Source organism: Pocillopora verrucosa, chromosome 8, assembly GCF_036669915.1.
Source record: "Pocillopora verrucosa isolate sample1 chromosome 8, ASM3666991v2, whole genome shotgun sequence".
NCBI classification, from domain to species: Eukaryota; Metazoa; Cnidaria; class Anthozoa; order Scleractinia; family Pocilloporidae; genus Pocillopora; species Pocillopora verrucosa.
In genome coordinates, this window is record NC_089319.1 from 8025273 (window position 1) to 8046436 (window position 21164).

The 21164-nt window shown below is 35.4% G+C and overlaps 2 protein-coding genes across 2 annotated transcripts; both read left to right on the forward strand.

The window, feature by feature from the left end:
- Nucleotides 1-5187: 5187 nt before the first annotated feature.
- On the forward strand, nucleotides 5188-10410 carry LOC131793208 (ubiquitin-conjugating enzyme E2 S-like). The gene is made up of 5 exons (XM_059110618.2): nucleotides 5188-5310; nucleotides 5388-5538; nucleotides 5711-5788; nucleotides 8238-8350; nucleotides 9515-10410. Exons 1-5 carry the CDS (start codon nucleotides 5302-5304, stop codon nucleotides 9776-9778), a joined length of 615 nt encoding a protein of 204 aa, XP_058966601.1. The 5' UTR covers nucleotides 5188-5301; the 3' UTR covers nucleotides 9779-10410.
- Nucleotides 10411-11469: 1059 nt separating this feature from the next.
- Nucleotides 11470-21144, forward strand: LOC131793210 (growth factor receptor-bound protein 2). Its single transcript, XM_059110623.2, has 6 exons — nucleotides 11470-11638; nucleotides 11767-11864; nucleotides 16764-16864; nucleotides 17596-17617; nucleotides 17940-18114; nucleotides 18982-21144. The coding sequence occupies exons 1-6, from the start codon at nucleotides 11561-11563 to the stop codon at nucleotides 19162-19164; spliced, it is 657 nt and encodes a 218-aa protein (XP_058966606.1). The 5' UTR covers nucleotides 11470-11560; the 3' UTR covers nucleotides 19165-21144.
- The last annotated feature ends 20 nt before the right edge of the window (nucleotides 21145-21164 follow it).

Here is a 21164-nt window from a genome sequence, read left to right on the forward strand (position 1 = left end):
TCTTAAATTTGAAACACCATATTTCATTTCGTTGAATGAAGCTTCGTTTCACTCCATTTGGAACTTGGCCATTGAGACGGGTCTGGTTTAACTCTTCGAGATGTTGTCTTAATTAAACATGGATCAATTTAAAATCAGTATGTTAACCTCTGAGAACGCATTCTTTTTTTTAGGTGAAAATTATTTGAAGAAATCTGCTCTGACGATGAAAAAAAAGACAGAAGTTGGTGAAATAATATTGTAATTAGTTACAATGTTTTTCGTTATTTTTTTGCAATCATTTTTTTTCCTTTCACATGTCAACCTGGTGATGATACTTCGAGAATGCTAGGCAACCCTCTTTTATCGCTGGAATCGTGTACGACCGGAAGCAGCAAATCACTTCTGTTCGGGCGGTATTTTGCGTCTAACAGAAAAGTTTCGCCAGTTTATAGAGAGGGTTTTTTTCAGATGGTGCTAAAGAGTTGTAGCTCGACTCAGTTCATAGCATTCTGGTGGATCGCAATAAGGTTTCATTGATCAAATTCGCCCACCTTAAGGTATTTAATGAAACATCTATTTTTAACTTTATTTATTCTGGACTTCCATGGCCTTAAAGCGAGAAAAAAATTAGACGTGGAAATTTTGTCACAAATCTTAATGTCATTTCTGTTTCAATCAACAAAACTTCTACGAAGAGTTTGATAGGATGGCAACCAAAACATTTGCAAGTACCTGGTCGCGATTCGCCAGTCACAATTCGCTAAAAAACTGTATTCATGAATAATTAAGCGTTAAAGACTGGATGTCTAAAACTAAACTTAGTACCTGAAATCCACTTGAATACGTGAATACAAGCCAGAACTACTAGCCGTGACAAAGGAGAGCGATTATTCCCGTTGGCCTCTAAACACCCGAAGCAATCTGTCAATTACGAGTCACACTCTTTAAAACCCTCCGTCTCTTCTGATGGATCGCTAGACAAAACAAACTTCTAATAATTCGGTTCTGTGAATCGTTCTGAACGAACCAAATTCTTGCGGCGCCATTTTATCCCAAGATCTCAACCCTTATTCTTAAGAAAGGTCACTTTCTTAGCCAATCACAAGCGGCTAGGCAAAATGCACGTGAGGGACATCTGTCAAATAACTTCTTTTTGACCGCGCGCAAAATGAGCGATAGCAATTTCAAAAGAAAAAAAAAAGACCCGAACTGAATAAAAAATTATTATGTTTTACAATTCAAAAACCTTTATACTCCTACGAAAAGAGTAAACTTAATTTAGAAAATAAATTAAGCGAGTGAACTTCCCACTAAATATCTTTGAAAAATGAACTTGATAATTTTCTCCGTTTTGTTTACATTTATGCTGTCAAGTAAGTACAACCTACCGTTGCTTTTTCTCCTGCGATCAAAACGGAACTTGAAGGTTACAGTTTACAATATCTTCTAAAGGATTACTGTTCAATATAATAATACTGACCAAGAAAAATTATTAAGCTAAGAATAGAAAATAAATCCGATGAAAATCGAGCATAAGAATTGAAAAAGTGTTATTAACCGAAGGAAGGCATTTTATTTTCGTTATTTACGTAGAGTAGTGCGTGTAATAAATGCGCTATGTTTTACTACGCAAATGCTATTTTGAAAATTTAAGTTCGGGTTCAACGAATTTTGACCTGGGCATCATAACAAACAAGACAAATGTATTCCTATTTTTATTTATGTCTTTGCGGCTTTTATGCCGTTTTACTGTAAACACCAACTTTTAGCTACTCTGCATTTAAACTTAAGATAATTGTTGAATGTTAAATATGCGTCTTTAAATACAATCATTAGAACTGTATACTCACAATTTCCATATATGTTGCCACATATCGGTATCGGACATCGAAAGTGAATTTTTGAATTTTTATCTGTGACGTGGTCAAACTTCAATTGAGTTCACGGTTTATCAGTGTAAAATTCTTATTGGCAATACCGAATAGTTTTTACGAGCTCGAGCTATAGAGAAAAGTATTGCATCCACCAACGGAAATAACTACAGAAATTTTTTACTTCTAATTTATACACGATACTGCAAGAGATTTAGATTTTAGAGTCTTTGGCAGACACGTCACAGAATAATCTGGAGCAATAAGAAATTATCAAATGTCCTCTCGTGTGCGAAGTAGGCGGCGATTTCAAACAACCTGTCTGGAAATTAATTAAATCCACCCTTACTATGAAGCTCATAGCGAGGGGGAAAAAAAAAACAGAAAAACAAAGCGTCTGGACTGCGAGTTTTCATTCGAAATACTCGATCTTCCCATGGCCAGGTGATTTACAATCCGATGATTTCAGGCTCATCTCTGGCCTACGTGTAGCCGTACCCTCTTTCCCCCCCCCCCCAAGGTGAAACGGAAACTGTTCCATCGCCTCTATTTTACCTTGGCGGGGGGAGGGTGCAGCTACACGTTGGCTAGCTGATCTACTTCCGAAAAAACATCAATCCAGAAGCAACTGGCTGATTACCGTACAGCAAAATTTCTTCTAAACCGGAAGTCGAAATTAAAGGAATAAGCGAGCGAAGACAGATGACTATTTTCACTTCTGGGTTTTGCGTTTTTGTTTTTCAATATGACAATCGAAGGAAAAAATTGATTTCATGATATCTGCACGGTTATGATTGTTACTCATTTGAAGAATGAAACCTTAATTGATTAAAACGGATTGAAATGCAAGGTTGTAAAGTTCAATTTACGCCGTTGATTCCTCAAGATATACCCCGTGACCGTGACACTCGTGTCAAGTATGCTTAGCTGGCTATTTTATGGGAGATCTAGCGATGGAGCGGGTGAGGAAGGCAGCTGCATGCGGCGCGAGACAGGGGACGAAAGCGAAAGATTTAGGAGGAAGAAAAAAAATAAAAAGGAGCTCTGTGGCTCGTTTTCACGGCCCCGTCAGCTTTGCTTTCTCGGAGCACCAAATTAACCGCCAGCTCTGCAAAATGGCTGGAATGGCTGATCATGAACTGTTTTAAGTAGTTAGGTATTTAACTTTGGAAGCAAATTTTTACAAAATATGAACTGCTTATCATTTGTACAGCTACCCCATGGTGAAGCTGAAGGAAGAGAACTCCCATACAGTTTCAATTCTTCTCCGACAGCGTTTCACGAAAGAGTCATGAAAACTTTCGTTCGGTTGATACATATTTGTATATTGGTACTTCTACTGTAAGGCGCAGAGAAACCGTAAAATCCCTTTTTTGACCTTTCACCCTTTACGTTGGTATTCTTATTCTTCACACTGTTCTCTTTAAATTTCCGACAATCAAGACCTTCCTAAATTAGTGATCACTTCCTTTATTCTCATGGCCTTACTGTTTGACCTAGGGGTAATGCTTTAAGGACAAATCAGAAGTCAGTCACTCTTCGGACCTCTTAAGGAATTAAAGGGTTAGGTCGAAAAACTCATGTTAATAGTAAAACAAAAAACAAGATCTTCCTAAATTAGTGATCATTTCCTTTATTCTCATGACCTTACTGTTTGATTTAATAGTGATACCTTAGGGAGAAATTAAAAGTCAGTCACTCTTAGGACCTATTAGGCGGTTAAAGGGTTTAGGTCGAAAAACTCATGTAAATAGTAAAACAAAATACAAAAATCGGAGTGGTCTCGCTCACTTATCCGGTTTTGACTTCCTGTTGGAAAGTTATTTTACTCAAACCATGTTGTTGTCACCCTGGCTTAATTTTTTCACGATCTGAATTGGGCCAGAAATCCACGCACTGTGTGCGTCACCAACTCCCCCGTTATTTTATTTCGTCGCTGTCTCATCACTGCTAGATCTCTGATCACTAACTGACAGCCTGAAACAGGCGGAAACTCTCAGAATCCCTTGCCTTAAAATAATGAATTGTAGCGAGTCACTTCACTAGAATTTTTGCAGTACCTCTGAACGGCCTGTTGGAAATGTTTGAATCATATTTCTACGCAAATATTTTCCTTTCTAAGATATATTTTTTTTGTTTCAAAGGTATTAAGACAAACTATGTTTATGCGAAAAAAAGATGAATAAGCGACAACAGCATGTCTTAAAACTTTATTCTAGAAGGTGACCATCAAGAGGGGAGGAACACTAATAATGATTTTTTTGCCGACCTAAATTACAAACAAAATACGCAACAAAACAACAACAACATAAAATCTAAACATAAAAAGAGACAAAGAAAAAAACTATTAATCATTGCCCTTGTGACTCTTCTGGCAGAGCTTTGGGAAGCAAAACCCAGTAGAAATGGCCCAAAAGCCTCACATAAGACCCTCGATGAAAATTATCACGACTGATTTTCAAACAGTGTTCTTTTCGTTCGCTATATCTTGTACCTAGAGCTGTTGGCTACTGAGATATGAATTTCTAAGCTTCAGGCTTTTGGGGTGAACCCTGAATCCTGGCGGACGAACAATCAAGAAAAAAAATGTTTTGCAGATTTTCGATGGATACTTAGGGACCGTGTGGAAGACGGGAGGGAGGGGAGGAGGAGTTTGGTTGTCACAAAATAAAATTTACTTGATCTCCCCCCACCCCTCAAGGCTCTGTAGTCTTTTAATGATGATCCCTCCTCATTGGAAAACAATTTCATATAGTCCTCCCTTTATGCTCTGTCAGCGACGACTGATTCCCGCTCCGTTCCCCGTGAAGACCATGCAACCTCCCCCCGCCCCCCGCCAAAAGTTAGGTTCATGAGATACTGGCAAGACCTAGCTTGTCTCCCCAGATCGACAACTAAAAGATTGTTTGGTTTTAACAACTGAGTTTATAATGTAAATTGGCCGCTGTGAAGAGTTTCAAAGCTGACGATTCGAGCGCATGCCCTATGTCAGAGCGAAAGACTCGTCAGAGCAAAAAACCAGAAGACTAGTCTGAATCCACACCCAGCACATGTTAACAAAGGATACAAGTAAATTTTGCAATGGTTTATTTGACCTTTGAAAAAGAATCGTTACTAGCTTTTCTCATGACTAATTTAATTTCATATTCAGATTTTTGATCGCTTTCTAATTTTCTTGAAGCAAAATTTCATCAAATTTTTGCTACCTTTTTCTTTAACTAAACCTTTGTAGTATTTTTATCAACCATATGCAGCCGCGCCTCTTGGGAACCAGGAGCTCTCGTTCCATCAAACTGCAATTTGATTGGTCAGTAAAATAACAAACCAAAAACCGTACGCTTTACTGTGCATTGGCTTACGGAAAACGAACTGTTACTATCTAAGTAGTAATAATTCGCGAGTTTTGTTCGCTTTTCTTAACCTTTCGATTAGAGAAAGATTCAAACGAATGGCATCGGTGAGAACTGTTTTGTAAGAACTTTGCAGATTTCGGCTTTCAAGTGCTGATCAATGCTTCTTTTACACGCATTTCAGACTAGTTCGAACGTCGAGAATCTTCATCCTCAAATCCTCAAGCAAGTTATGAAAGAGCTGAGGAGTTTGTCTTGCGATCCTCCCGAAGGCATCAAGATTTTAAGTAACGATGAAGATATAACAGACATACAAGCAACAATAGAAGGCCCAGGTATGTTTCTTTACTGTTTGAGGAGAGAATATCTCGCAATTCAATAAGAAGCTTCAAGCGGTTCTGGTAGATACAGATTATATGCTGTTAAATTTGAATTCTCGTTCCCTTTAACTTTTGCCTGGCTTGAAAATTTAACCGTGAAACGCATTTTTTTTCCTAACATTAACAGCTGGCACCCCTTACGAAGGAGGACTCTTTCGTGTGAAATTAGTTCTTGGGAAGGATTTTCCTGCCAGCCCTCCAAAAGGTAACAAGCTAGCTAATCGAATGTGAAAATGTTAGTATTGTCACTTTTCAAATCAATGGCCATTCCACTTTTGTACTCTGTCTTTCGTTCTTCCTCTGTATTTCTTTTTAACATAAACTGCATTGGCTTGAAGGTATTGACTTTCCTTTCACCCATCGATTGTTAAAATGTTATATTTACTGGTTTAATGGATGATCAAAATTTCTAACCTTGAAGGTGATTTGACAGATCTTGGAGCCTCTGTTTATATAGCAGCCCTAATCTATAATAATTAACAAAAATGATTTTGAGACATTCGGTTTTCCCTTTTTTCCAAAGTGATGACAAAAGTCTTGTCTTTTTAGTGGAACATATCTTCACCTCTACTGAGTGATTATAAGGAAAGTTATGCTGCAAAAAATACAGCTGAGTATTTTTTGTTAGTTCTCATTTAATTCAGCAAGGTTTAAGTGCTCAGATTCACCATGAGGTTGTTTTTTTAGTTTCCATGTTGTGTATTTGTAGAGTTCTAAGAGTGCTCAAAAGTTGCTAAATTTGTGCATGTGACTTTTGTTTGCTGTTGTGTTTTTCTCTTCAGGAATAAATAACCTTTGTAAAATCATCCACTTCCCAAGCGAGTATTCAGTGCTTTGCCAATTTCACTGTCATGGTGTGACTTTTCCAATCACCTTGACTTTTTTGAAAAAGAACACTATGAAGTTTTAAGTGAACAGATCACTAACATAAAAATTTCCAGACACTACAGCAGTGGTGACCCAAGAGGAGACTTTCCTTGCTCGGCATTTGTCAAACTTGATTCTAAATTTTTGGAGTTTATAGTTCTTGTTACTATTTGTTTATGAACTTTTTGTTTCTGAGGCATGGCCAAAACTGTTTGAATGTCAATATGAAAGTGAACATTCTTGCTTTAGTGGGTTATTTTTGAAAACCAAGCGCAAACCATTTACTTCAAGAAATGATCAACCTGTAACTTCTTCCTGTAACATTTGTACATTATTCAACAAACCAATATTGAGAATACTCAAACTTATCAGGTAGAAGTTGTTATCATGATCTAACACCAAATTCTTGTGACTAATTTACAAGGAAATGTGTAGCATCTGCAGGGAAATTAATAAAAAAATCTTGGAAGTTAAACAATTTAGAATTTAGAAAACATGATTTTAGTAAAACAGAAATCACATTTAAAAATTTAGTACTTTGTAGCACTCTCTGAATGACCCAAGGATTGATAGATTTTTTGATACATACCCTTTATCTATATATACATTGCAGTTAGATGATTCAATTAGGTTTAGACAATAGGGTAGTTGTAAAACTGTAATATTATACAAAAATACTTGTAAAATAATGATAGAAGTGAAACTGAAATATTTGGAGAGCACCAAAGGTCATCCTCTGACTTTGAAGTGTTCTGCTCTAGCTTTCTTCATTTATTATACCAGGGTTTATTCTATTTTACCCAGAAATCTTTATAAGGGCAATGGCTGTCATCTAAGGATCCCCATAAATCTGTGCAGGAAGAGAAGTGACCTTCTTGTGTATTCCTCCAAATCCTGACCAATCCCCAACATTCTCCCAGATGGGTGATGAAAATGCATGAATCCCCCTAACTCCACTGGACATGAATAGCTACCACTAATGCATTAAATCCCTACCAAAGCCCCCTTAATCAGTACTACTACAATTCCCTCAAATGTGATCAGTGCAATAACTACTTTATTTTTCACTAAGTATTTTGTGGAGATGTAATCAAACAGTTGGCTGTAATTGGACAGTTCAAGCAGCCAATTGTATTAAGTTCACTCAGCTAAATCCACCAATCACAGAATCAATCACAATAATCATTGCAACAACCTCTTATCCTAAGAATAAGGATAGAATGGAGAATTTCCAAATAAGAGAATTTTTAATTTTAAACATTGTCTCCACTGGAGATATTTGTTCTAGATGTTTTGTTTTTTTGTTTTGTTTTTTTAATAAATTGTATTGGTTATGATTAATTGGTAACAGGACTTGATGTCATCTAATTCTGTCTATAATCATACTCATGATTAACCCTTAAACTCCCAGAGGTGATTGACATGTGAATTCTTACCTAAAATATCCGTATATAATCCAGCAAACATGCAATGAGAATAATCAAACTTATCAGGTCTGAGGTGTTATTTCAATCCAACACCAAATTCTCATGACTAATTTACAAGGAAATGTATGGAAGTTATTAGGGAGAATTAACTATCAGATCTAGATCTTGGGGGCGAAAGGCCTAGCAAAATTGGACTCCCGCTTCAGGGTTGTCTGATTTTGTCAATCACTTACATAATTACAGATGGAATTAGACTTCACTCAGTCCTATAACAATTATATATCAGGAGTAAGGCATAAGTTTCTAACTTTTACCCCTTTAGTGATATTTAATTGTACAATTTTCCATTTGCTTATTCAGGATTTTTTTCAACCAAAATATTTCACCCAAATGTTGCCAGTAATGGAGAAATCTGTGTAAACACATTAAAGAAAGATTGGAAACCAGATCTTGGTGTAAAGCATATATTATTGGTAAGTTTATTAAATTGTATGCACTTGCAAAGCAAGCTTTATGATCTTTTTGAACAGCGTTTGGTTAGCTTATGTTGTAGAGTGCTGGAGTGGTGTGGAAGGGTGAGGGTTCAAGCCCCAGACTGGACCAACACTCTTAAAATAACTGAGGATGTGCTATGCCTTTGCTTTGACATCAGCGAATGGTTAGACATTCTAGTCTCCTGGGATAAGGATGATAAGTGGAAGTAGCTGTCTCCTGCCTCTTTTCTGAAATGGTTAGCAGAGGACATTAAAGAACTCATGCACTTCTTGCAAAGAGTAGGGAACAAAACTCCCAGTGTTGAGGTCTGGCCTTGTCATTGTTTACACAAGCCCCTATTTAAACTAGCTCTGTGCTGAACTGGGCCAGCCTGCCTAAAATATCACAAATACATTTTTGGCCTAAGATCTCACACAGGATCTAAAGAAAGAAAAACAAGTTGGAGTAAAAGCGAGAATGCCCTTGTGGAGCAGGTCTGCACTTGAGTCATGTGGTCCATCTAGCTGGAACTTATTCCTGTATCTGTGACATGAATTGACTAGGAGTATTACCACTCCCCCTAAATGGGATACCATTCCATTGCAAGGTTAACCCCAGCATTTCATCAAGCTTCCCTGACAGTCGGCAGATACCCATTTAAACTCTAGAGAAGCACTACAGAAGTAATTTAAAGTGTGTTACCCAAGAACATAACACATCAACCCACTAGGTCTCGACCTGTAGTCTAGTGCACTGGCTGTAAGGCCATCCTAAGGAGAGGAGAGTGGCTTCCTGGAAATGAATGGAAGGCTGCGATAAATGCATTTCAATGCAATATGTACTTGTATCTGAAAGCCTGTTTTCATTCCATCCCAAGTATTGTTGGTTTTGAGCCAAAATAAAATGCACACTTTATATGTTCATCACCAGATCTGGGTGACAAATCAGAAAAGACAATAATTATTGTAAAGACTCACATTTTGGCCTCCATAAGTTTTTTGTAAACCCTCCATCTACAAGCCCTGGAAACTATAAAACCAGGGGTGGAGGAAAGGGGGATGGGGGGGTTTATCATTGTTTAGGGAAGCATTTTCGTTCAATGTTTTGCATTGGAGAATGATTCATGTTTTAAAATTTGACTCTTCTTAATTGCCTTTTGGTAGACTATAAAGTGTCTTCTTATTGTCCCAAATCCTGAATCTGCATTAAACGAAGAAGCTGGCAAGCTGCTCCTAGAGAGATATGATGACTATTCAAAACGAGCTCAGTGGTGGACAGATATCCATGCCAAGACCAGTCACTGTACTAAAATGGAGAGTATGGAAAAAGGGGAAAGTGTTGAAGCTACTCAAGGGATTAAAAGAGCTAGTGATAAAGCACTAGACAAGAAGAAAAAAGACAAGAAGAGAGCTTTAAAAAGACTCTAATAGATGCTTAATGTCTCAATTATTGAAGTAATCATGATAATAATTCTATCATATGTTGAGTGTACAGTGTATATATATAATGTGGAGCTGCTCACACATTTATACAGAAAAAGATCACCCCTGCTTAAGAGAGGGTAGTGAATAAATATTAAAACATTTAATTTTTAGTTTTGATTTGATTGATTACTGCTGAAGTAAGTCCAACAAAGGGGTAAATATATTTTCTTCTTGCAGAATGCACTTCTAAAATGCAATATCTCAGGTCAGGCACAAACCATTTGACTACTCTATTCCATCTTTGATGTAAACCTTAACTCAAGAAATGTTTCACCTTTACATATAATTCTGTGATCTTATTTTACAGAATTTTACTTTTCCTTTTTTTGGGATCTGTGTGTTAATTTATTGCGGAGTTTCTTATGAATTAGCTTTTGAATTTAGTGGTGCATCAAGGAAAAGGAACTTAGATTTCTTAAAATAAAATTTTTGCCTAATCAGGCATCCTGGTCTGGTGTCTTGTGTGTTCTGTGTAAAGGCTTAGTCAATTTTTGTTGTCATGTAAATATTGTTCATAAATTTAGTAATTTGTAGAATTTTATGCCACTCCCCTTAAAAGGATGAATGTAAGTCAAATTATACCTTATACCTCCTCATTTTGTTTTGAAGCATTTCATGAAGTTAGAGGTTTACCAATTATACAAAGATCAGTTGTTCTCTGAAGTTAGTGTGCAAAATGATGATTTGAGACTTGCAAAAGTTGTGATTCACCCCCAAGATAGAGATATCAATTATCTTAACTGTCAGCAATACATTTCATAGAATTCAAGCACTGTGAATTTGCTGTCAAGTAAACCTATATCCCTCATTTATACATATTATTTTTTCTTTTGTTAATTTTAATACTTGCAATTATTGTAATCATGACACTGTAAGGAGAAATTCCTTTTGTCCCTTTTGGTAGTGAGAAGGCAGAGGTGAACAGTAAACCCGACTCGTACTTGCTCATAATAAAGTGTGAGTAACCAGCATGGGTGACATGGCAATGTAAGAGATAATGCATAGAGATATATAGAGCAAGAGAGGGAGAGTCCTCTCCTTCCCATTCCTTCACCAATTTCTCAGACAGAGTGCTCTCATGTGGGGTCCTCTCATTGAGAAGACAACTTGGGAGAAACAAGCCATTCTTCAAAAGGGGCACATTACAGTTGGACCCTGAATATGGTAGTCTGTTGGCAGCCCTCATTATTACCACTTCGGCACTATACTGGTGTTTTATTCACTTGTGGTATGGTACAAAGCCTTGAGTGACTCAAGCAAGCTAGAAGTCCGTAAGGGGTCAAGCACTGATTAATAAGCATTCCCTCATTATTAACACCTTGGGCGTGAGGGAATACAACAGATCATCAAAAAGCCCTTGACCTGAATTTTGAGGTTTCTACTATCATTCTACGTCGGGTTAGAGAAGGGTATCGGTTCCCTTACCGTAAATGTAAGAGTCGGTGGAAAGTAGCAAATAATATTCTGCACCAGGTTTCACACAGCGCACTCTGGGGATCTGTTCATTCGATTTGATTGGGGGCCCTGGATTAAGTTGGGTGTCCTGGATTAAGTTGGGTGTCCTGAGGTCTCTAACCAACCTTGTCCATATTAGGAAACGGAGGAAACCATTCGGTCCCATTCCCACTCCGAATGCGGTATTAAATCATATTTGTTCTCGAACGTCTAACATTATTCGTCTAGTAGGAAGTTCATCACATTCGGGAAGAGGGAAGAGGTTGCAAAATGGAAGCTGTAGCGAAGCATGAATTCCAAGCTACCGCAGAAGATGAGCTTTCCTTTAAAAAAGGCTCGATTTTAAAGGTAAGTCGAAGCTAGAATGTCTTCCTTGTGCAGACGCCATTGCTCAATATAAACAAGGATGCCTATACCGCTTATAAATTCCCCCACAGGGGAGCTTATGATTTTGTCTCGTTTGGTTGCCGTTTTAGGTTATCAAAACAGATGACGATAAAAATTGGTACAAGGCTGAACAAGAAGGGCGGTTGGGACTTGTTCCAGCGAACTACATCCAGTTGAAACCACACAGGTCAGTATAGAATGCAGATACGTGTACAAGCTCGTTTAAACATTTTTCTGCTTTGTGGTTTTTCACCGATTTGAGGTATATAGACTACACTCTTGAAGTGAACTCTCCCTCCTGCTTAAGTTATGCCCGTGGGTCAGCATGTTTACAAGGGTTTATGAGAAGAATCATTTCAGATAGAAAACAGCGTATTTTGACAGAAAAAAAATGACAACTGCGGTTACTACATAATTCGACCCCTATCGCTGTAGTCAGATTGTATGTTGATCATCAATTCGATGCACCCGGAACCCAAAATGTTATATTCCATATCAGTTCAGAGGTTGATTTTTTTTAGTTTGAATCCTTGCGCTCAAGGTTGAATGTTTATTTGGGAATTAGTGTTTAAAGTGACCTTTGTCTCTGCCAAGTTGATAAGCTGTTAACATTTTTAAACCTTCATTACTATAATGCAATAGTCAGACTACTGGTACGTTGAAATACCCGATTATCATATACGATAAGAATAAAACAAGCAATCTTTTTCTCTGAAAAAAACCTTCCGAAAACTCTACTTTGTTCTTCCTTGTCACCTTGTGAAATATGTAATAGTGCATTATAATATTCATAAATAGAACACTTAAAATGAAGTAGGTTGTGATGAGGAAGTGTTAAATTTTGAGCAAATGAACATCTGTCAGTAAAAGGAGTCAATTACATCTCTGTAGAGAGAAGCCTATCCACTGGAGTGAATTTAATTTTTTTGTGTCATGAACATTAACTAATACTCGCTGTGTTTGTTTGTTTGTGAAATGTTATTTTTATTTCTGGAAAATGAAATTGGTGACATCCTATTTATCTAATAAATGATTCATCATTATGTAGCAACAATTACTATTGTATAGCAAGGTTTTTCTTTTAATTATGGTTTATAAACATATATGTGTATATGGTAAGCTGTTTGTTGAACTGTTCCTCTTAATAATCCACTATCATTTGGAAATCAAAACTTTCAGTGATGATGTCATCATGAACTTGGTTCATAGTAAAAGTTGTCATAATGAATATGAAATTTAGGAATCTTAATCCGATAAAGCCTAGGAGTGAATTAGCATCTGATTTCTCCTTAGCGTTTAATACTGCAGAGTCATTCATTAAAATCATGAAGATAAAGGAAATGATCACCAAGTTAAGAAACTTTGATTGTCGAAAATCCACTATCATTTGGAAATCAAAACTTTCAGTGATGATGTCATCATGAATTTTGGTTCATAGTAAAAGTTGTTATAATGAATATGAAATTGAGGAATCTTAATCTGAAAAAACATACAAGTGAATCAGCATCTGATTTCTCCTTACAATAATACTGCTGAGTCATTCATTAAATTCATGAAAATAAAGGAAATGATCACCAAGTTAAGAAACTTTGATTGTCAAAAAAGTTCTCCTTGTCTGTGCCTCAGGAAATGTACAGAGAACAGTATGGAGAATATACATACTCATGTTAAGGTATAAAGTGATAAGCAGTCAGGACAACAATGCTGAGGAAAACATTGATTGAAAAATAAATTTATATTTGCAATTAGAATATTTTAAATGGTTATATGTGTTAACCTCCTCTTAGGTTTCCACATCTTAACTTCATCATAACACATGTGAGCACTGTTAAGTTCCAAATGGAAACTTAAATAATTTGCCTTTGAGATTTCTATTCTTAGACCATACAAATCTTGGTGATTTCACATTTTGGTTTTGGACAGCTAAGAAATCTAAAAAGTTTTAAAATGCTATTGCTCTGCTATTTAGAATTTTTTGTTTTGCTGTGTCTTCTTTGAGGTATATAGACAACATATATATAGAGGTTGATTTTTTGTAGTTTGAATCCTTGCGCTCAAGGTTGAATGTTTATTTGGGAATTAGTGTTTAAAGTGTCCTTTGTCTCTGCCAAGTTGATAAGCTGTTAACATTTTTAAACCTTCACTACTATAATGCAATAGTCAGACTACTGGTACGTTGAAATGCCCAATTATCATCAACGATAAGAATAAAACAAGCAATCTTTTTCCCTGAAAAAAAGCCTTCCGGAAACTCTACTTTGTTCTTCCTTGTCACCTTGTGAAATATATAATAGTGCATTATAATATTCATAAATAGAACACTTGAAATGAAGTAGGTAAGTTAAGAAACTTTGATTGTCAAAAATCCACTGTCATTTGGAAATCAAAACTTTCAGTGATGATGTCATCATGAATTTTGGTTCATAGTAAAAGTTGTCATAATGAATATGAAATTTAGGAATCTAAATCCAAAAAAACATAGGAGTGAACCAGCATCTGATCTCCTTACAATAACACTGCTGAGTCATTCATTAAAATCATGAAAATAAAGGAAATGATCACCGAGTTAAGAAACTTTGATCGTCAAAAAAATTCTCCTTATCTGTGCCTCAGGAAATGTACAGAGAACAGTATGGAGAATATACATACTCGTTTTAAGGTATAAAGTGATAAGCAGTCAGGACAACAATGCTGAGGAAAACATTGATTGAAAAATAAATTTATATTTGCAATTAGAATTGCCACATCTTAACTTCATCATAACATATGTGAGCACTGTTAAGTTCCAAATGGAAACTTAAATAATTTGCCTTTGAGATTTCTATTCTTAGACCATACAAATCTTGGTTATTTCACATTTTGGTTTTGGACAGCTAAAAAATCTAAAAAGTTTTAAAATGCTATTGCCCTGCTCTTTAGAATTTTTTGTTTTGCTGTGTCTTCTTTGAGGTATATAGACAACATATATATATAGAGGTTGATTTTTTGTAGTTTGAATCCTTGCACTCAAGGTTGAATGTTTATTTGGGAATTAGTGTTTAAAGTGACTTTTGTCTCTGCCAAGTTGATAAGCCGTTAACATTTTTAAACCTTCACTACTATAATGCAATAGTCAGACTACTGGTACGTTGAAATGCCCGATTATCATCAACAATAAGAATAAAACAAGCAATCTTTTTCCCTGATAAAAAACCTTCCAGAAAGTCTACTTTGTTCTTCCTTGTCACCTTGTGAAATATGTAATAGTGCATTATAATATTCATAAATAGAACACTTGAAATGAAGTAGGTTGTGATGAGGAAGTGTTTAATTTTGAGCAAATGAACATCTGTCAGTAAAAGGAGTCAATTACATCTCTGTAGAGAGAAGCCTATCCACTGGAGTGAATTTAATTTTTTTGTGTCATAAACATTAACTAATACTTGCTGTGTTTGTTTGTTTGTGAAATGTTAATTTTTATTTCTGGAAAATGAAATTGTTGACATCCTATATATCTAACAAATGATTTATCATTATGTAGCAACAATTACTATTGTATAGCAAAGTTTTTCTTTTAAGTATGGTTTATAAACATATATGTGTATATGGTAAGCTGTTTGTTGATCTGTTCCTCTTAATAATCCACTATAATTTGGAAATCAAAACTTTCAGTGATGATGTCATCATGAACTTGGTTCATAGTAAAAGCTGTCATAATGAATATGAAATTTAGGAATCTAAATCCGAAAAAACATAGGAGTGAACCAGCATCTGATTTCTCCTTACAGTAATACTGCAGAGTCATTCATTAAAATCATGAAAATAAAGTGATTAAACTTAAAATGATTAACTCAAAGAAGTCTTTCTCCAATGAAATTCTGTGTCTTCTAGATATCCCTTTAAGATGACTTTGATAGCTGGCAATGCATAGAAGTCAACCCTTCAACACCCAAGATCTGATTGTTAATTCTCTCCTCTAGATACTACACATTCCTTGTAAATTGGTTGCGAGAATTTGGTATTCAATCAAGATAATACTTTATTCCTGATAAGTTTGAATAATCTCACTACCTGTTTGCTGGATAATGTATGGATATCATAGAGAGAAGTTACTTGTTGATCACTTCTGGAAGTTAAAGGGTTAAGACAATGGCAGCAAATGCTATTGGATCAACATTGACTATGTTGCATATGATGTGAATCTGATGAAGTCACTACCGCGAAACAACAATATCATCTATTATGATTATTGTTTATTATTTATCATCCTGGCTTTGTTTTTTAGCCAGCTGAATAGTAAAAATACTAGTAAAAAATATAGAATAACTGATTTTAAATTGCTGAAATGTTACAGGGAAACATACTACTTATTTAACAAAGAATATTTTCATTATGCACTTTTATATTTTTAGAAAATCTTAACCCTTTAAGTCCCACTAGTGACTCAGACAAAATTTCTCCTTACAATATTGATACAATATCAAGCAGACAAGTCATTAGAATAAATAAAAATGTAAATTAGGGGATCATTGGTTGATTCAGTTCCAACTTCTCTAAACTAACATCATATGGATTGTATAACAGACAGTAACGAGAATTACTTGTGATATCTTGGGGAGTTAACAGGTTATATCATGGTAAAGTCACACATGCAAATGAATTGGAATCAGACCTTTCTCCCAAGGCCATTTTCATTGGTTTGAACAAACAGTTCAGTTGGTAATTTTAGAAATTCATTGTCTTACTTATTTCTTTGTTTAGCATGATTAAGATATTGTATTCTTTAGAGTTTTGGGGGTTACAAAGAAGCATGGGTTCCTCTTGGTTAAACCTTGAGCCACTTTTACTCTTCATTTGCCCTTTTTCAGGCTCTCTACTGTTATCATGCATGTGGATCAGTAATAGAATTGAAATAATGGATTATAAATTAATATATTTAGTGGTAAAGTTTAGGAGTTCCTTAATCACAATTCTCCTTGGTAAGAGTTGAATATATTGGATTTTTCTTATTAATAATGTTGTTTGGTAATACGTAATCTTTTTTTGAATCATTATTTCATGAATTCTTTTTATTTATTTATTTATTTATTTTTCAATTTTTGTGCAGTTGGTTTCATGGCAAAATCACAAGAGCAAAATCAGAAGAATTGCTGATGAATCAGAAGCATGATGGAGCTTTTCTCATCAGAGAAAGCGAAAGTACACCAGGTAAAGAATCTCTTTTCCTGAGTGTGTGATTTATCCCAATAATCTTGCCTCTTTTTTAGCATTTGGGTTTACATGCTTGGATTTCAGATCTTTGTTACTTGACAATAGCTTCAACTATTCACCAAAGTAGAGGTGAAAATTGGTGAATATGAAAATATCCACCACTTTCAATGACACTGAGGTGGATAATTGTTTTAGCATATTCCATACAGATACCAAAAAATTTGTTATCTTCTTTTGATGTATGGAAAAATGATTGGAAATTATACACTTCTGACACATGATTTTGTCTCATTGGCTGCTTAGAGGTGGACAGTACTTGCTATTCGCTTTTGAAATAGCCAATTGGCATGCAAAAAACGCTATTCACCTGTGTGATATATAATAAAATTAATTAATAGAGTAAAATACTGGATGGATTATAGCCAGCCAAAATACATACTAAGTTAACCCTTTAATTCAAAAAAATGATCACCCAACATGTAACTTCTCCTTGTAATATCCATACATTATTCACCTAACCTGTAATGAGAATACTCAAACTTGTCACATAGAAGTTGTTATCTTCATCTGACACCAAATTCTTGAAACTAATTTATCAGGAAATGTGTAGCAGCTAAAGACTAAATTAACAATCAGGTCTTGGGAGTTGAAGACCAAAACAGTACTGATTATTCTGACAGCAAACATCAGCAGAGCTAATGCAAATATTTTGTTTCTTTTGATTACAGGAGATTTTTCATTGTCTGTGAGGTGAGGGTGTGTTGTAATTTAATATCTAAATCAGTTCATGTGTGTAAATTGAATTTATGTTCAAAATAGTGTCAAGCACCAAACAGTGTTTATATTTACTTTTCCACTAGATCAACCATGTTTACAAAAAAGGCTTCTTTATTTTATGGAAAAGCTCAGTTTTGATTACTTGTTAGATCACTGATTTAAAAGATGGTATAGGGTTGTAAGGGGAAAAAAATAGAAAATTCTGAATGCTCCTTACAGGAGTTGAATATTAATTGCAAACTTATTTTTGTTATTGATAAATTGTGCAATTTTATTTGCTTTCCCCTTGATACAGATTTGGTGACGGTGTACAACACTTCAAAGTCTTGCGTGATGGAGCTTGCAAGTACTTCTTGTGGGTTGTTAAGTTTAACTCATTGAACCAGTTGGTTGATTATCATCGCACATCCTCGGTCAGCAGATCACAAACTATATACCTAAGAGACATGGCAGATGAGGCTGCTGCACCGGTAAGAGTTACATTATGATAACAGTTTAGTTACTGCATTGGGAGCAAATTTTGCTGGAGCTTAGTTTTATTAGAGTTGATTGAAATATCTGTTTTAAGCAAGTGTTTGCACTGTTCTTTTGGTAGATAGATATTTGCAGTGAGTTCAGATAAAAATAATGCAACTTGACACTAGATTTGTCAGTAAAGTTTGTTGTTCAAACTTAAGGAAGTAAAGTTTTTTGCTGGTTTCTTTCCCTTGGGACATATTTTTACATTTCAGGGACTATTACTTGAATCTGCAAGAATTAAACCCTGTAATGTACTCATATTTTACTCTCAGGCAGTAGCTGTCATTTTTCACTGAATAATTTGCTAAATTCATATGCTCATTTGAATCGAAATATTCCCCCTCTGTTTGAACCTAGAGATATAAGAAATACCTTACTAACCTTGTTTTCTCTGAACATACTGTAAGTTGCAGAACCATGTTTTTGCACTCAGATTTATGGCTGGTGCACTTAGTGATTGAGTCATAAATCCAGCTGGAAAAACTTGGTCTGTAACTAACAGTACAGAACTCAAACTGGGTTTGTAAGAGGTATTTATTACCACTTAAAATTGCTTGGAATTCTTGAAAATTCAACAGGTAAAAGGATTGCTCTTACTACTGGTTTGAAAATTTATTTTACCCGTTGCACTGAAGTAAGGGGCAACATGGGCACTGTCTAATTGTCAGGAAACTTGATAAGATGAAAAAAAGGGAGGAAAAAAGGGGAAATGGCTTGTTCATTGTACAGACAGATTTTACTGATTTAATACCAACAAAAGTTGAATTTTTACACTCAAATAACAGTATTTCTAATTCCTAATATTTTTCAATGAACAGGAGCAAGATACATATGTCGCTGCTTATGAATTCCGACCAGAAGAAGAGGGAGAGTTGTACTTTAAACGTGGGGATTCTATATTGGTTCTTGATAAAGAAGATGCTAATTGGTGGAAAGGCAGAAACGTAGCAACGGGGAGTGAAGGGCTGTTCCCAGCTACTTATGTGCAAAAGAAGTCTTAAAATTCAATTTTCACTCTGAAGAAGTATGCCATTTCATATGACCGTTAATACATTAATCTGAGTGGTATCATTTGATATTTTGGAGTGAAAGTTTCTGAAAAGAAGCACTGAAATTGCTGAATTACCCACACAAAAAAAAAGCAACACAGGAAACTTGTATTGAATTTCTCTCTTTGTACAATTTTTTTCTTTTCTGCTAATACAAAACAATAGTCAAAGAGTATATTTTAAACAGATAGGTGAAATACCGAATGTTTTGTTTTCCTTTGTTATATCAATTGATTCAGAGGATGCAGACAGCTATGTACATTTTTGCCATTTAATCAAACAATAATGATTATATATAATATGCAGTCTAGGTTAAGAGAGTAAAATTTGCCCTTCCACTCCTCTCAAGATGATTACATTTCTAAGCAGAAAGTTGATGAGGAAATCCTCAAGGCTAAAATTGTGAGACATGTGGCTCAAAGTTAGGGGAATCAACATTAAGAGGGTCTACAAATCCTAGCCTGTTAACCCTTTAACTCCCAAAAGTGATTGACATAAAACTTCTCCCTACAATATCCATACATTCTTCAGTAAACAGGTAATGAGAATATTCAAACTTATCGGGTAGAAGCTGCTATCTTGATCTAGCACCAAGTTCTCATGACTAATTTACAAGGAAATGTGTAGCAGCTACAGGGGAGAACTAACAATCAGATCTTGGGAGTTAAAGGGTTAAGAGACTGTCAAGGCAAGGATCAATCAAAAATGAGTGGGGAAGGGTAGGCTTACTCCCCTTTTCCTACCCTTCCCCCTCTTTGGCTGTTTGACAAACAGCCAGTTCCTTCTCATCTCTTCCAACAGGAACCTGTTCATAGGCTAGACAATAACATGCTCATTATGATTGCAAACATAGTTGAATGTGATTTAATGTTTATAATGATATTTTGAAGAAGAGATACAACTTAAGTGGAGTAGAGCATGATTGTGTGGATGCTGGTGTGATGTCAATGTTGTGTAAAGCTCTTTACTGAATCAAAGAACACAAGTCTTTGCAGTGCATCTATTTCACTTCATTAAAGAGTTTGGATTTTAACACATGCATCTAACATACCTCATGAATGAGCTAGGTCACTAATTTGTACTGATAAACATATCTTTTGATTACTTTTACAACATGTTGCAGGTCCAATATGCTTTTAACTGGGTTTGAAGATCTGGGCCACTTTTTCATGTTCTAAGTAAGACCTGTGGGGAACTTTTTCCTGCATATGTTAGGGTATGGGTTTTTGGAGACAATCGATACCCATAAGAGACCTAGATTCCTCTTTGACTGAGAAAGTTCTGTAAATAAAAAATCCTTGATCTCTTGTATTTTTAAATTGTAAACATAACTAGATAATTAAATACCAGTCATTGTAGTCGCCCCTGTTAGGGGGTCAGGTGGGGGGGGGGGGATGTTTCTGTGGGCCATCCTTTCCTGCTGTTCATTTGATTGCAATTATATTCCTCTCTCTCACCACTGATCTAATCAATTACTTTATCTCCACAAAGCATGGAAGAAGTTCCTCTATGGAGGCTTGGGTCATGTTTCTCCCAGCTTTACCAGCAATAGAATAATCAAAATTGTTTTTTGGGAGCTTAATTTAATATATCATATGTATGTATTCAATCAATGCTATTGTTTGTCGACAAGAATTTATGCATTATAGTTTTCCAGCATGAAGTTGTAATGAACAAGATTGTAGTGGGTCTAAACTTGTCAGGAATTGTTTGGGTGTCACCTAGATTTATTTTTCTCAGTTTTTGTTTACTGCACACGTCTTTTTTTTTTTTTTTTTTTTAAGAATAAGGTCCTGTGAGAAAACTTCAGGGTTGATAGAATGCATATAATGTAGAACTCCATATTTGTAACAAGATTTAAATGATTTACCGCAATAGAAACATTTTTTAATGGCAATGCATATAGTAATAAAGAAATAATTTTCTGGTAAATGTTGTCAGGTGCCATTTCA

Bases quoted from the DNA above. Each gene is read 5' to 3' on its own strand.
- LOC131793208 (XM_059110618.2), top strand. The intron at 5,539-5,710 runs GTATGTTTCTTT...TAACATTAACAG, and splicing joins AGCAACAATAGAAGGCCCAG to CTGGCACCCCTTACGAAGGA. The intron at 8,351-9,514 runs GTAAGTTTATTA...GCCTTTTGGTAG, and splicing joins GTGTAAAGCATATATTATTG to ACTATAAAGTGTCTTCTTAT.
- LOC131793210 (XM_059110623.2), top strand. From the start codon at position 11,561: ATGGAAGCTGTAGCGAAGCATGAATTCCAAGCTACCGCAGAAGATGAG. The intron at 16,865-17,595 runs GTAAAGAATCTC...TTTTGATTACAG, and splicing joins AGAAAGCGAAAGTACACCAG to GAGATTTTTCATTGTCTGTG. The intron at 17,618-17,939 runs GTGAGGGTGTGT...CCCTTGATACAG, and splicing joins GATTTTTCATTGTCTGTGAG to ATTTGGTGACGGTGTACAAC.